Below are 16,994 nucleotides of genomic sequence, written 5' to 3'. Positions count from 1 at the left end.
ATCTTTGATTTAAACCTGAAGTGAAAATAATTAAATTTGCTAGGAGGTCTGGCTTTTAAGCAGGAACAAGTGAATTAGATGGTGGAGCTGTTTGTTCTCTTTTTATGTTGGGATCACACCCGTAGCCATCTGAGGATAGTCAAAGGTGCTCTGTATTTCTTCATCTAATTGAGAATTTTCAATATAAGCTGCAAAAAATGGGTAGAACATAGCAGACCTGACATCAGTACAGTAGTAATGTGCGATAAATGCAATGTGACAAAGTAGTCCAGTTCAGAAGTAAAAATTACAGAGATAGATACTATCCATAATCAGGAGGAGCCCAGCCTGCACAGTTTAAAAATGGCTTTTTCATATTTTATTTTATTTTATTTTATTTTGGTGGTGGGGGTAGGGAAAACACATCACAAACTACTCTGATTCTTTCCTTTCCTTTTAAGGGATCACAGTGAATGGTTGATTGATGTTCTTTTACCACAAGGTAAGACCATTTAAAGTTGGATAGCAAGTACTAATGGCAATACCGTGATATGGGAGTTTTTATAGAATCATAGAATTGTGGGATTCTAAGGGTGCTCAAAGGTCATTCAAACCAAGCCCCTGTATCATAGCTTGGGGGTAGAGAACGTGGCATGCATGCAGGAGGCCCTGAGTTCAAATCCCCAGCACCTCCAGTTTCAAAAATCAGGCAGCAGGTGATGGGGAAGACTCTCTGTTGGAGACCCCGGAGAGCTGCTGCCAGTCAGAACAGGCGATACTGGACTAGATGGACAAATGGTTTGAGCTGACATAAGTTCAGGAATGATCAGAGTTGCAATTAAAGATGCCAGAGAATCCAGGCAAAAGTGGGGAAGGAAGCGAAAATAGCAGCCGTTCAGTTTCCGAAATGGAAATCAGTCAAACAAATATGACTCATTCACATTGTTGCTTTTAAGTGCACCATCTATACATAATTAGATAGATAATTTATTACGGTCGGAGACCAGCTTATAAAACACACTTGGGGGTACAGTCACAGAAAGAAAACAAACAATTAAAACAATGTACAACAATAAATTTAAAAATAATGTACAACAATAAACTACCGCAGGGAGCCGATCCACAGTCACCCATAGAACCGAGTTTGGGGATTTTCTTAATGAACTAGTTTGAGTTGGGAGGTGGTCTTCGCCTATAGATCTGTACACAGAATCTGGCGACCATCTCGGTTGTCTTCTGATCTTTGCCTAACAGAAAAAGGTCGAATTTTTGCTTTTCCGGGAGGTCAGCAAGCCTCACCAGCAGGGGATCAATGGTCTTACCACGTGCCCCTTCATAAAAGGGACATCTAAAGAACATGTGCTCTGGGCTTCCTACCTCCCCCGATGGACTGGCGTAAAGTCTCTGAGCATATGGGACTTTTTAAAAGGCTCTATCCAGGACCGGCGAGGGCAGGGCCGAGCTTCTGGCAAGTGTAAAGGCCCTTCTTGCATTTTTAGATACGAGAAAGAAGAGATATGCTGCCGGTGCTGCTATATATCTCTTGATTTCTCCAATTTTATAGTCGGGGCACCTTGAGCAGTCCCATTGTCTATCGGTGTCTATGATTCTTTGCCTGACTGTAGCTTTTGCCTGGCCCAACCCCAGGCTTAGAAGGGCTTGAGGGGCAAAACCCAGTTTCTGAAGGGTGTTCAGGACTGCTGTCTGCCAGCCTGACTGGAACTGGTCGCAGAGGATCAGTGGGGCTATCCCTCGGGGGGAGCAGATTCAATATCAGCCATTTGTAGATTGATGTTAGGCACATAATTAGTTACGTTTTTGACATTGTTTTAACATTTGCTTTCCATTGAAATGAATGTGGTGTAAGTTACCTAACTTACATTAAATAGTGCACAGTGAGATGAATCGTGTATTCTGCTCGGGAAGTTGAACAGCAGCAGAAAGGAAGCGGCTCTGATTGCAACAAATACAGGCTGGATTGGTGGCATAGGAAGGGGGGAGCGGTGGGTGCAGGCTGCCCTGGGTCTCATCCCTGAGGGGGGTGAACGCTGGGCCTGGCCTGCAGCGCGCCTGAGCCACACGTCTCTTTTTCTTCTTTTTTTTTTTTTAACTCCAAGTAAATATATTTAAGATGGAAACTTTTTTCTAGCAAAGGATCAGTGATTTACTACAATTCAGAGGCTGTAGGCAAGAGCTTTACAATCTGTTGATACACACGTCTCTTTTTCAGTCAGAACTCACCGGAACTCGGTTCCGGCACCTCTCAGGTGGGCGCCGTTGACATTCTAAGAGAATAAGGGAGGTGTTCATGTTGAGTTCTGGCACCTCTTTTTCTAGAAAAATAGCACTGCATATTAATTATAGTATAGTATAGTATAGTATAGTATAGTATAGTATAGTATAGTAATCTTCATGCAGTGCTGGTTCCAGAATTGGGTGTTTTGTGCAAAGCAGAAATGGTAGCACTATTCTGGAACCTGGCAAATTCTAGGTCTTGACACCCTCTGGTGCTGCTTTTGTGTATTTCACTAACCCTGAACATTTTTTGGGTAATTTGTTGTGAGTTCAGCCAGTGCTTCTTGTGGTGAAATCCAGATTCTAGTAAGCCCTGAGTCTGGTGCCAGGAGTTTTACTCCACGGAGGCCTAACAATTTATTATGAACCCAGAATTTAGCGGCACTCTCTATTCCAGCTCTTCTCTTGGCTCAGACTACTTTTACCATCTGTGCATCTCTTCTTGTGCACATTGCTCCAATGAATTCTCTGGCTTCTACCTCTGTATGGAGAACAGGGTCACGCTACTACTCATTGCGTTGGACTGGCCAGAATCATTTACCATTTCCATGCAGGTGGGAAGCAGGGAACACCTGCCATGTTTTAGAACTGTAAGAGAAAGAAGCTCTGAATTACAAAAGATGTCCCATTCTAGATACCGTATTTTTCGTCCCATAGGACGCTCCGCCCCATAGGACGCACCCAGTTTTTTTGGGGGGAAATAAAGGCAAATTTATTTTTCTTTATTCCCCCCCCCCCAAAACCAGGTCGGGGAAACCGAACCAGGTCGAGGAACAGCGGGATAGCGGCGCTGCGCCTCCCTGCTGTCCCCCGAGCTTGTGGGGCTGGCCGATCTCTGCCCGGCGCGCGGGGCGCTCTGCTTCAGCACGCCCTGCCCGCCGGGTGGCAGGCTGCTATCCGCAGCATGGGGAGCCCTGCGGGGAACTCCTGCAGGGCTCCCCACGCTGCGGATGTCTGCCCGGCGCGAGGGGCGCTCTGCTTCAGGGCGCCCCTCGCGCCGGGCGGCAGGCTGCTATCCTCGGCTCCTGCAGGGCTCCCCACGCTGCGGATGTCTGCCCGGCGCGAGGGGCGCTCTGCTTCAGGGCGCCCTTCCTGCCAGGCGGCAGGCTGCTCTCCACGCTGCGGATGTCTGCCCGGCACGAGGGGCGCTCTGCTTCAGGGCGCCCCTCGCGCTGGGCGGCAGGCTGCTATCCGCAGCGTGGGGAGCCCTGCGGGGAACTCCTGCAGGGCTCTCCACGCTGCGGATGTCTGCCCGGCGCGAGGGGTGCTCTGCTTCAGGGCGCCCTTCCTGCCAGGCGGCAGGCTGCTATCTGCAGCGAGGGGAGCCCTGCGGTGAACTCCTGCAGGGCTCCCCACGCTGCGGATGTGTTCCCGAAGCGCCGAGCGCTCTGCTTTCAGCGCGCCCGGCGCTCCGGGAAGTAGGCTGCGGATGTTTTCCTGAAGCCTGGAGAGCAAGAGGGGTCGGTGCGCACCGACCCCTCTCGCTCTCCAAGCTTCAGCGAAAGCCTGCATTCGCCCCATAGGACGCACCCAGATTTCCCCTTCATTTTTGGAGGGGAAAAAGTGCGTCCTATAGGGCGAAAAATACGGTACTTGCAAAGCCTAAACCTGCTTAGCTTTGCGAACAGAACTACAAGAGGTGCCCCATTTTGGAAGCGTTCTATATGGCTAGCGGTCTGTTTCCAGCACACATATAATAAGAGAAGCTCTGCTGGATCAAACCAGAGGCCCATCTAGTCCAGCATTCTGTTCTCAAAGTCTCCAACCAGACATCTATGTAAATGGAGGCATTAGTGCAATACAACTCTCCTGTCCACGATCCCCAGAAACTGCTATTAGGAGACATAAATGTGCTGAACAGGCAAACAAGATTTTTGATGGTCACACTATCACCACCTCGTAATTCCATTTTCTCTAGAATATCTTGTAAGGCCCCAGATCAGCCTGTCAAAGGAGTGATCATAACTGTTTTGATATTCCGTTTACCTTCCCATTACAGCCGAAATTTCTGCTATATGTCAAAAGAAGGTAAGACTCTTCCATCTATGTGATGGGGCATCACTCTCAGCTTTTTATTTTTGTCTGTGATTTCATCTCGTCGTCACACGCAGTGCAAATATTCTCCCATTGTCGTCGTTTTTGGTTAAGAGATGGAGGGTTCTGTCGTATTGGAGTCTGTGGAATGTTGCTGGAACGTGTTGACATTGTGCTTCTGATTACTGGACGTTGATATTCAGTGGCTATTTTCAAGCGCTGCCTTGTTGCCATTCATTTCACCTTGCGCAGTTCGGTGTGAGTGCAATCCACAAATAATTGCTGTGGCACGAGGCCCATAGGAATGAATGGAGATTACAAGGATAATTTAAAGGCTTCAGCAGAACAAAATGAAGCATGCCTACAAATTTATTTTCATCTAGTGATTCCTTTTAGCGCCTCAAATGAACAATTTGTTCTCATTTGCTCAAACTGGAATTGCTTCAGCCAGGCTTTGCATCTTGGAGTTGTCACTACTATTCTATCAAAGTATGGCCTTCTTATTTAAAAAAAACACCACTTACCTTTCCCTACCACATGCCATGACATAAAGGAATTGTGGCACAATTAGACCTAGGACACAGCTATTGTGGCACAATTAGACCTAGGACACAGCTGCAAATACAACATTTTAAGTGCGTTTTAAGGGCATTATACAAAATCGACACTAGATGGCGATGGTGAGCTTATGGCAAATTCAACATATTTTTCAAAACGGTTTTTAAAAAGCATTTTCACAGTGTGTTTTTTTATATGTGTCTAGAGTCCACCCTAGAGCAGGAGACTGCAGATGGCAAGAGGAAATGAGATATCTTGTTCACAGTTCCTTGTTTCATTGTGTATGGCAGACTTGCGGGGTCTGCTTTATTTTTTTAAAAAAATAGTACCTCAACATCAACCAAGCGGAGCCATGTATGAAATTGTGGGAGCAGCCAGTTGCAAAATGGTGGCCCAGGGAGTAGAGCCAGTTACCTCCTGCACTCTGGGCTTTTTAAAGTCATGACGGTAGTTCCACACTACACATTCAAAGCATATTCAGCACACACATAAATCACATTACTTTGCCCAGATAATCCTAGGAATTGTAGTTTCCCCCCTCACAAAGCTACCATTTCCAGTGCCTTTAACAACTTGCAGCTCCCAGAATTATTTGGGGGAACTCAGATGCCTTAAATGTGTGTTGAATATGTTTTAAATGTTTAGTGCAGATCTTGACTGAGAAGCCTGGGAGCAGAATGCTGAAGGGTCCTCATTTTACCATGTGCTATAAAAAGGAGAAAATGCCAATGTTATAATTTCATAAAACATGTGCATTTGACAACAGAAGCAGTGTAAGATTCCATGTCGCTAAAACTGAAATATATACACCCTCCACAAAAATTGGAATTCACTTGCATTAATACCATACACCATACTAAGCTTATTTTCTCTGAAATAAGCCCTACTGATTTTGATAAAATGAATTTAAATGATGTTATTTACAGTAAGTATTCACCAACCATCTTTTAAAACGCACACATTGACCAGGGGGTATGATTTAGTGTTTCGGAGGGCACACTTGGAATTTTGCCTAAGTGCTGTGTGTCGCCACAAAATGGGTGCCATGTGGGAGGGCATAGCCAGTCACAAAATGGCTGCTAAAAAAGCCAGTCATTTGAAACCCATGTTCTGCTCCTGCAGAACGCTCATTTCACAAGTCAAGCCAGCCGATTTCACCAAATCACACCCAAGTAAACTTCTCCTGCCAACTTAGCAGTTTGAAAGCACGTCAAAGTGCAAGTAGATAAATAGGTACCACTCTGGCAGGAAGGTAAACTGTTTTTCCGTGCGCTGCTCTGGTTTGCCAGAAGCAGCTTAGTCATGCTGGCCACATGACCCGGAAGCTGTCTGCGGACAAATGCCAGCTCCCTCAGCCAGTAAAGCAAGATGAGCGCCGCAACCCCAGAGTCATCCACGACTGGACTTAACGGCCAGGGGTCCCTTTACCTTTACTTAAATTCAAACTACACACATGTGTGTTTCTCTCCCTCCTGCTGGATAAGCTGCTAATTCTTTGAATAGATAGCTCTTCGATTCTTCTCAGTCACCATGATGGGCTTAATGACACTTACATTGCTTCTTTCCAGAACTGTAGCTCGCATGTTAGGAGGGCTGTTGTCACGTGTTTCTCTGCCGGCTGCTGCGGTCGCCATGGGAACAGGCCGGTGCGCTACTGCAAACGATGCCACTCCAACCACCACAGCAGTGAAGTTGGGGCAACGGCCGAGACGCATCTCTACCAGACATCACCGCCTCCTATCAACACTCGGGAGTGTGGGGCTGAGGAGCTAGTTTGTACTGTGGAAGCTGTTATCAGGTAACCCACAGCAGGCAGGTGAACACACGCGGAACCCAAATCCTGCTGTTGTCTGTCCCGTTCCCTCTCCCATCCATGCATGGAAATCATTCTAAGCTCAACACGGTAGCGGGTGGCGCTGTGGCCCAAACCACTGAATATCTTGGGCTTGCCAAACAAAAGGTTGGTGGTTCAAATCCCTGCAACGGGGTGAACTCCCATTGCTCTGTCTCAGCTTCTGCCAACCTAGCAGTTCAAAAGCACACCAGTGGTTAATTCTGTGTCCAGGGCAGCTGTCTACCAGCTCCACCTGGTACACAGGTTGAGACCCTACCTGCCTGTGGACTGTCTTGCCAGAGTGGTGCATGCTCTAATTATCTCCCGCTTGGACTACTGCAATGCGCTCTACGTGGGGCTACCTTTGAAGGTGACCCGGAAACTGCAATTAATCCAGAATGCGGCAGCTAGACTGGTGACTGGGAGTGGCTGCCGGGACCACATAACACCGGTTCTGAGGGATCTGCATTGGCTCCCAGTACGTTGCCGAGCACAATTCAAAGTGTTGGTGCTGACCTTTAAAGCCCTAAACGGCCTCGGTCCTGTATACCTGAAGGAGCGTCTCCACCCCCATCGTTCAGCCTGGACACTGAGATCCAGTGCCGAGGGCCTTCTGGCGGTTCCCTCATTGCGAGAAGTGAGGTTACAGGGAACCAGACACAGGGCCTTCTTGGTAGTGGCGCCAGCCCTGTGGAACGCCCTCCCTTCAGATGTGAAGGAAATAAGCAGCTATCTTCTCTTTAAAAGACATCTGAAGGTAGCCCTGTTTAGGGAAGTTTTTAATATTTAATGCTGTATTGTTTTTAACACATGATTGGAAGCCACCCAGAGTGGCTGGGGAAACTCAGCCAGATGGGTGGGGTATAAATAACAAATTTATTATTATTATTATTATTATTATTATTATTATTATTATTATTATTAGGCAGGAGGGCAAACAGCATTTCTGTGTGCTCTGGTTTCTATCATGGTGTTCCGATGTGCCCGAAGCGGTTTAGTCCTGCTGGTCACATGACCCGGAAAGCTGTCTGTGGACAAACTCCGGCTCCCTCCGTCCCTTTTGACTGGACTTAACCATCCAGGGGTCCTTTACCTTAAGCTGTCCCAAAATGTTTCTGGACTTCAGCTCCCAGCAGCCCAAAGCAGCATGGCTAATGAGCAGGGGAGATGGGAGTTGTAGTCTGATAACATCCTGAGAGCGTCATGTTGGCTGCTATGCCATCAGAACAAATGGGCAGCATCTCCTGAAGCAGCAAAGCTTTTCAGCAGCCTGAACGCCACTATATAATTTATCCCCAGTATCCATATTTTGATTGTGCAATGCTATTCTCTGCTTAACCCAATTATCCTTTCAAAGCTCAGCAGGAGGGAGGAGACTGGATAAACCCCACAAACTTCTTCCCTTGGACTGCAGGCGCTAATTTGTTTCATATTATTTTTAATTCCTGCTATTTCACTTCAGCGGGTGCAAAATAACACTTAAGAAAAGAGAAGGAAATGTAGGTGCATTCTCGCTAATTAAAAAGTGTAAAAAAGGGGGGGGGGGAGGAAGTATGGTACCAAAAGTAGATAGGAGGTAACAGCTTCGGGAAACAATGAATTTAAGCAGCTGTTTCAGATGCCTGGAGAAGGGGAGGTGAGGAGAAGGAATTAATAAAGCCTTTGACTCTTGCAGTTTGTCAGTTTCAACTGCTGCTTTCCCTCATCTCTTTGAAGAAACAACTTGCAGGAAGCAATAAAATTAGAGCGGTGGCTTTTGGAATGAAAGTGAACATGAGGGGGAGGAGAACAGCCCTGCCCACGTGATTATGTCGCTCCCTCTGCAGGGATGATACATAGCGAGACAAGATGCGCAAACCAGGAAAATTGCCCCCCTGAAATGCGAGACATCAAGTGCTATTCAACTTGTAGTTTACAGCAGAAGATCAATTACTAACCAGCACTAGGAGCTTCCTGTCTAACGAACTGGTTTTCTTTCATTTCATGTGTTTCCATTTGTTGCATTGCTATTTTTAAATTTTATTTAAAGTAACGTATAAGAGGAGTTTCTCAGTTTATTACATTACACGTTGAATAGTTTAATTTGACTTAATAATTCAATCCCTTCTTTTAGTGAGCTCAGGGCAACCTATTTTTGCCTCACAACAACCCTTTGAGGTAGGTTCAGATCAGACAGAGAGTTCTCTGACTTAGTAGACCCATCAAAAGTAATAGGCCTAAGCTGGTCCTGGCCAACAAACGCTTGTTGATTCCAATGGGCCTGCTCTGAGTTCTGACTTAGTTGGATGCAACCCAGAGGGATCGGCTTTCGATCACACCGTGAGCTTCAAAGCTGAGCAGTAATCTGAAGTCGGGTCATTCAGGACCTAGATCAATACTTCGTCTAGGATAAAAGTGGCTGTCCAAATAATTATGCTATTTGCAGAATAATGAACACATAGAGATGAGCATAATCTATATTAGCAGCACCAAGGGTCTGGAGCTACTTGTTCTCCACTGCTTAACCTTCTGCCTCTGGTACTTTGTAAAGTAAAGGTAAAAGTAAAGGGACCCCTGACCATTAGGTCTAGTCATGGCCGACTCTGGGGTTGCGGCACTCATCTCGCTTTATTGGCCGAGGGAGCCGGCGTACAGCTTCCTGGTCATGTGGCCAGCATGACTAAGCCACTTCTGGTGAACCAGAGCAGCACACGGAAATGCCGTTTACCTTCCCGCTGGAGCGGTACCTATTTATCTACTTGCACTTTGACATGCTTTCGAACTGCTAGGTTGGCAGGAGCTGGGACTGAGCAACTGGAGCTCACCCCGTCGCGGGGATTCGAACTGCCGACCTTCTGATCAGGAAGCCCTAGGCTCTGTGGTTTAACCCACAGCGCCACCCGCTTCCCACTTTGTAAAGTAGATGTCTCCATAAAACAATTCATGGACAATAATACACCAGATGAGTTCCAACAGTTTGCAATGTAGCATAATCAAAGAATATATATGGCATGAGAACAGGTTACTTAATGGACTGCTTTTACTAATAATGAGGTTGCCCAGATCCTGAGATCAGCTTCAGAGGCCCTGCTTGTCAACCTGCCTATAAGATAATCAGAGACAAAGCTCCATGGTTATATAATTTCCTCCCAGATGTTATACATATGACACCATCAGTTCATGTTTTTAAGCAGACTCAGAAAAAATCCACTTTTAAAGCTGTGTTTTTTCTTGCAGCAGGGGTGGGAGACTTGTGGCCTTCCAGATGGTGTTGGACTACAACTCCCATCACCCCTGACCATTGGCTGTGCTGGTTGGGGCTGATGGAAGTTGTAGTCCAACAACATCTGGATGGCTACTGGCTCCCCATCCCTGCCTTTGAAGATTTATATTGGCGACAATTCGAAAGTGTCTTTATTTGTTTTTAGTAATTTTTTCAGTAAGGGTGTGCTGGTGGTCCATGAATTATCTTAGAGACTGCTCCTTTAAATTGCTGCTTTTCTTGAAACATGATACTGTATACACTGGAATTTTATTTTTTTATAGAAGGTGCCTTGTGAGGAGGGGTTTGCCATAAAATCAAAGGCAACAGGGGGAAAAATAAAATAATAAATGTGGGGCCTTGTGCACAGCTGTATTTTTGGCATCTGTTTAGAGACACCTGATGTTGTTGTTTAGCTTGCTGAAGGAGGCTGAACTCCACGCAGAGCAACGGGAGTATGAGCTGAATCGCAGGAGACAGCTGGGCTTATCCTCTTCACATCATTCTTTGGACAACACAGACTTTGATAACAAAGATGATGACAAGAACGACCAGCGCCTTCTGAGCCAGTTTGGAATTTGGTTTTTGGTGAGTTTCTTTTGCTTTTCCCGTTCTTCTTCTTCTTTGGATTCTAAAGAGATTACTATAATATAATAATTTACTGCAGAGCTACATAGTCTAGAAAAGCAGATATGAAGCAGACTTTGTGTAATTTTCCAGAGTCACTACTCAAACAGGTTTTGTAGGTTATGGAAATAATTAATAATAATAATAATAATAATAATAATAATTTATACCCCACCCATCTGGCTGGGTTTCCTTCTAACAAAAGATTAAAATACAATATTCCGTCAAACATTATAAGCTTCCCTAAACAGGGCTGCCTTCAGATGTTTTCTAAAAGTCTGGTAGTTGTTTTTCTCTTTGACATCTGGTGGGAGGGCATTCCACAATGTGGGTGCCATTACTGAGAAGGCTACAAAACCTGCAGAACTTACTTGATCTGAGACCTTAGCAGGGCCAGGAGGGTTTAAGTGGGTCTGTTGCTTCTTTGTTTAACATTCACATACTGCTTTTCCAAGTAGTGTTGCACAAGCTTGATATCAGCCTTGTCGCTCCTCGTGGTCTTTCCCAAAGACTTTCCACTTGCACACATCCTAACGCATCTCTTTCCTCCCACTGCAATGAGGGTGATTGCAAGAGAGAGCTGGAACTTACTCTGACTTTTGAACAAAACATGTTTTCCAGGTAAGCCTTTGCACCCCAAGCGAGAACACCCCCACAGAGAGCTTGGCTCGGCTTGTGAGCATGGTCTTCCAGTGGTTCCATTCCACGGCCTACATGATGGATGACGAAGTTGGCAGCCTGGTGGAAAAACTCAAGCCCCAGTTTGTCACCAAATGGCTGAAGACAGTGTGCGATGTCCGGTTTGATGTCATGGTGATGTGCCTCCTTCCTAAACCGATGGAGTTTGCACGGGTGAGGAGTCTGCCCATGTTTTCTTCTGTCAGTAGCTTGTTGTGAACTGTGTTCTGAGTGGAGGTTGACCCACTGGGGAGAATGGAGCGTTGCCTTGTCAACCTCGCTCTGCTCCCAGCCAATCTCCTGCCCTACCTCCTTTTTTTCCTGGAGGGTGGCACTACGAGCTGTCATTCAGCACCTCCTTAATCTCGGTGTTGCCTTTCTGGAACTCAACAGGGAGGGGGAGAGGGCAAATCAAGAACGAGCTCCACCTACTCATGGCCTCTCTACCTCCCATCCTCCAAGTCCCGGTGGGCACAAGCCATCACTAGCTCTTTGAGCCACCTCAAATTGCAGAGTTTAGCTTCACTTTCATTGTTCTTGCTATAGGAGAGAAGAAAATGTACTGTTGTTGATTATTCAGTAGTGTTTCATGACTGCGTGGTGCCATGTATGTGTTGGGCTGTTTTGAAGGGGGGGAAAGAGTCCTTAATGAAGTCTTTCCCCCCTATAAATTCCCTTAGGTGGGTGGATACTGGGACAAGTCCTGCAGCACGGTGACGCAGTTGAAGGAAGGTCTGAACCGGATCCTGTGCTTAATTCCGTACAATGTAATCAACCAACCTGTGTGGGATTGCATTATGCCAGAATGGCTGGAAGCCATCAGGACTGAGGTGCCAGACAATCAGCTGAAGGAGTTCAGGGAAGTATTAAGGTAAGTAGGAGGATGTGGAAGCTTTCCAACTCTTGGTGGAGGCTTCTGTGCATGTGTCAATCAAATTGCAGAGGGGAAAAAATGGCACCTGGGCTTTCGAAAATAGAATGCCAAAGTTAGTTACTCTTTAAAGGTAAAGGTACCCTTGACCGTTAGGTCCAGTTGCGGACGACTCTGGGGTGGCAGCGCTCATCTCGCTCTATAGGCCAAGGGAGCAAGTGTTTGTCCACAGATAGCTTCCGGGTCATGTGGCCAGCATGACTAAGCCTCTTCTGACTAAGCCTCTTCTGGCGAACCAGAGCAGCTCACGGAAACGCCGTTTACCTTCCCGCTGGAAGGTAAGCACTTGACGTGCTTTTGAACTGCTAGGTGGGCAGGAGCTAGGACCAAACAATGGGAGCTCACCCCATTGCGGAGATTCGAACTGCAACCTTCTGATCAGCCAGCCTTAGGCTCTGTGGTTTAACCCACAGCACCACCCGCGTCCCATAGTTACTCTTTAGTCCTTTGTATTTATATATGTTGCTTCACACATCTGGAGGCACCCTGAAGCAGCTTGTAATGTGGAAGATGGAATACTTTAAGCTTCCAATCCACCAGTTGTGAAATTTGGGGTGCTCATTACTTCTCAACCATTGAGTGAAGCACCGGTGGTTTATTTTCAATAAGTGGGAGATTTGATTTGGAGCCAGTGCTCAAATTATAGGGGAATCAGAGGGTCCTTGGTCCTGTTCACTACTTTTGATGGTTTTTCTGTAGTCATAAAGGTCTACAGATGGGCCATGGTTTTAAAATTGAAGGGAGACAGGGTTGGCGGTTCATGATTAACCTGATTAATCTGATGATTGTTGTATATGGATGAGTATATGGTTTTCAAATTGCATTATGCTATTTTTGCAATCTGCCCTGGATTTTACTGTGGAGGGCAGGCAAGAAATATTATATTTAATGCTGGTTTTTACTATTGTTTGAAGGGAACATTAGACACACAGGTCCCGCTTTATGAAAATTCGCTCTGCGAAAATTCACTTATCTGAACATAAGGTATTAGTACCCAAACCTTACTGTGAGCACCACAGATTCAGTTACCTGGACAGAAAGCATGCTTTCCCTTCTTGTTTGCCTCTTGCTGGTAAGCTGAGAGAGGGGGGGGAGAGACTGGACAAATCAGAGATAATTTTTGTCTGGGTTTCCCCTGCTTTGGCGAGGGTGTGTGTGTGTCAAAATTCTGTGGTTGGGAATGTATTAGAAATTTCCCCATAGGAATCAGTGGAAAGTGTTGACTCGTTATGCAAAGACTTACCTAAGGAACGAATTTCAGAGAACACATTGTGTTTGTAAAGCAGAACCAGCAGGTATTTTATTTCATATAGCAGTAAACTATATTGAGAGGCACCTTTGCCTGAAGGCCATTTATAGGTTTGACAAACAAACAAATGCATATCTGAAGAGGTGTGCATGCACACGAAAGCTCATACCAATAAAAAACTTAGTTGGTCTCTAAGGTGCTACTGGAAGGATTTTTTTTATTTTGTTTAAACAAATACAAAGGTTTCATTCTTCTTCGTTATGTACAACTTTTGGTCTTTTGTGAAAAGAGCTTGCGAGAAGAACTTACTGATAAGCCTTTTTGTCTTTTGTGCTTTGTAGCAAAATGTTTGATATTGAGCTGTGCCCGCTCCCTTTTTCCATGGAGGAGATGTTTGGCTTCATAAGCTGTCGGTTTACGGGATACCCTTCTTCTGTACAAGAGCAGGCTTTACTCTGGCTTCATGTAAGTGCTCCCCCTTCATTCCTATGATCAGGTCAACGTTGTCTCTGTACCAACAGGATTATAATAATCCACTAACCCTCATAGTTAAACATAGTTACCATAGTTAGTGGCGCCCTCCCTGTGGAACGCCCTCCCATCAAATCTCAAGGAGATAAAGAACTATAGAAGGCATCTGAAGGCAACCCTGTATTGGGAGGTTTTTAAAGTTTGACGTTTTATTATGTTTTTATTGTTTTGCTGGAAGCCTCCCAGAGCGGCTGGGGAAACCCAGCCAGATGGGTGGGGTATAAATAATAAAATAATTATCATTATTATTTTATTAACACTCTGTTAGCAGCAGCATGGCTTTTACGTACCAGTATTTCTTGGATTTTTGGCCTGCCTTCCCAAGCAGAGATTTGGTCTGCTTTGTAAACCCATTGCTGTTTTGGGGGGTAGCAGGGCCTGCCTGCTCACAAGGCATGCTGAGGCAGCTTCCTTGGGTGGCAGAACCCCCAGAGACAGTCTCCCCCCGCAGCCTTGCTGCTGGCAGAGAAGTGGTGGCAGCAGCTTCTGGTTATATCTTGCAGGTGCCACCATGTGGCCTGAGTAAGCGAGGCTTCGACAGGGGTGAGCCAGTGGAGCGGCACATCCCGCTTCTCCCCTGGCAGTGAAACAGTGTTAGAATTCCTGCTCCATGATTGCAGTCATGGGATTGTTGTCTTTCACCTGATGGTGTTTGTTTTGACTCCACAGAGTGGGAAGTGGCTGAGACAGGATGTTTATGTTACTGTGTTCCGTGAAGTGGGACTATTGTCTTTTACTCTTTGCTGTCCGATGCTAGAGAGAGAGGGAGCCATGTTGCAGTGCTCCGTGTTTGTTTATATGTAAATAAAGTAGATTAGCCAAAATGCTGAGTTGCCGAGGTCTGTTACGCTTGATGCGCAAACTCTGCAGATCCCTAAGTGTGCCGGTGTCAGTTGGCATCGGTCGCTGTGATGTTTGGGCTGAAGAAAGCTTTTGAAGCTCCCGAACGATCGACCAGGAGGGAGAGAACATGCCAATCGGGCATGTGTCTCTGCCAGGGTCCTACTCGAGTGTAGGCTGAGCTCCTGACAAACAGGACATGCTGCCTCTGGGTGGTAAGAGCTTGCTGTAAGCAAAGCATGTGCCTGTGAGCCAGGAAGAAAATCCCACTTCAGATCTCAAGAGCTATAAGCAGCATGTCAGGGACTGGACTGAGGGGGGTGAGACTGAGGAGGAAAGGCGGCGACCATCCCCCCTCCTCCTGAAGCTTCCAAAGAAGAGGAAGGCAGTATCAAATTACAGCAGTGGTGTGAGGAAGGTCACCTCATGGACAGGTGAACAGAAGAGATGGGAGGTGCTGGGAGAAGAGAAGGAGCCAGAGCTGCCAGCTGACAAGTTATCACTGGAGAGCATTTCTGACCCCTTCTCCCAGAACATGGTGTGCATTGAAAGTGGAAGAGCAAAGGACTCAGAGATAGTTAGCCCCTGGCGGCCATCTTAAGGGGAAGTGCTGTTGCTAGGAAAGGAGGGGGGAGGAACTCAGTTGGAGCAATGCCATTAACCCAAGAGGCAGCGTACAGAGGTCTTTCACTGTGAAGACTCACAGTGGAGGATCGGAATTCACTGAAACCTGACAAGCATGTTGAGATTCTTGCATTGCAGGGAGATGGACTAGATGACTCTCAGGGTCCCTTCCAACTCTATGGTTCTAAGTCACTACCCTTCAGTCTTGTTACCTCCTCTTCCACAATATGGGGATAATACAGCTTCAGGCACCTGAGGCAGCAGCCTTAGGCTGTGTACACAATACAGCTTCGTCTGGACCCAGTGCACTCCAGCCCCTGGTGTTGAAAGCCATGTATGCATGATATTATCACACTAGGCAGCTGCAGATGAACCCAAATGCTCCATTTTTAACTCCCAACAGCTTCTGAAAGTGGGTCAAAACTTACAGAGGTCCCTAACCAGGGATTTTTTTTCACTGTAACTCAGTTCTGGCACTTCTCAGGTGGGCACCAATGCCATTATAAGAGAACAAGGGAGGCGTTCATGGTGAGTTCTGGCACCTCTTTTTGGGAAAATGGCACTCCCCTACGTTAAATGCCTGCTTAAGTTCACTGTTCATTTTGGCCTAGTGCTAATATTAGCATTCACTGCATTTTGGGTCTGATCTGAGAACTCATTCTCTCTCTCTCTCTCTCTCTCTCTCTCTCTCTCTCTCTCTCTCTCTCTTAGGTGTTGTCTGAATTAGATATTGTGGTCCCTCTTCAGCTACTGATCAGTATGTTTTCTGATGGGGTTAATTCTGTAAAAGAGCTGGCAAATCAGAGGAAATCAAGAGTAACGGAACTAACTGGGAACCTTGCAGCTCGAAGGGTAATTCATTATCAGATGACTTTTATGATAAGAGGGAAAAGCATGTCTCACCTCTTTTGGCAAAGGCAGCTGGTGAAATCCAGTGAAAACGTAGTGTGTTGTTTTCTAAACTCCACTGAATTCAGTGACACAAGAGTATGTAGCGTTTGAAACTGAACACACTTACTGAGAAGTAAACCATGGTGAACCTGGTGAGGCTTAATTGCATGTAGATGTGTTTATGATCAAAGCCAAAGTTGGATGTGATTTCATCCTTGGAATTTTATGTTGTAAACCACCTTGTGATCTTCAGACGAAAGGCAGTATATAAATGTAATAACTTTTTAAAGACTTTTGTGCGAATGTTTTTTTAAAAAATTAAAATAAATAAATGTAAATGGTAGGTGCATTGAGTGGTTTCAACCTTTTGCCACTTGCTGGGGTTCCATTCTGGAGTGCCCTGTTCCCCAATCCCTGCTATTTGCATAGGGAAGGAAATCTGTTTGTGTGAATGGGAGCTTTCTTCCCAATACAAAAAGCATGTGCCTAGGGCCCAATCCGTTGGGATCACAGTAGGTAGTAAAGGGTTAAATTTTCCCTCTACCAGGTTCCCCATTGGGACCAGGTTCTTTGAGCTTGCTGTTTACTTAAAAACATCCATGCAGTTTCTAATTGTGTGAATGGTGTCCCACATCTTACTTGCCCCTTGGTCACATCATTCTAACAGGATTTAAGTCAGACC

General features: G+C 46.0%; 1 protein-coding gene across 6 annotated transcripts in view; it reads left to right on the top strand.

Moving 5' to 3' along the window:
• The window catches only part of UNC79 (unc-79 homolog, NALCN channel complex subunit), a 133,065-nt gene that overhangs the window by 38,474 nt on the left and 77,597 nt on the right, over positions 1-16,994 (top strand). For all 6 annotated transcript variants that reach the window (XM_053376274.1, XM_053376264.1, XM_053376261.1 and 3 more), the window contains 8 exons: positions 441-481; positions 4,274-4,302; positions 6,435-6,664; positions 10,358-10,529; positions 11,190-11,420; positions 11,927-12,117; positions 13,768-13,891; positions 16,133-16,273. In XM_053376274.1, coding sequence (XP_053232249.1) covers positions 441-481; positions 4,274-4,302; positions 6,435-6,664; positions 10,358-10,529; positions 11,190-11,420; positions 11,927-12,117; positions 13,768-13,891; positions 16,133-16,273 — 1,159 coding nt within the window. The remainder of the gene's footprint in view (positions 1-440; positions 482-4,273; positions 4,303-6,434; positions 6,665-10,357; positions 10,530-11,189; positions 11,421-11,926; positions 12,118-13,767; positions 13,892-16,132; positions 16,274-16,994) is intronic.

The sequence above is a fragment of the Podarcis raffonei genome, chromosome 1, assembly GCF_027172205.1.
Source record: "Podarcis raffonei isolate rPodRaf1 chromosome 1, rPodRaf1.pri, whole genome shotgun sequence".
In the NCBI taxonomy this organism is placed as follows: domain Eukaryota; kingdom Metazoa; phylum Chordata; class Lepidosauria; order Squamata; family Lacertidae; genus Podarcis; species Podarcis raffonei.
This window is presented reverse-complemented; position numbering and strand designations above follow the sequence as displayed.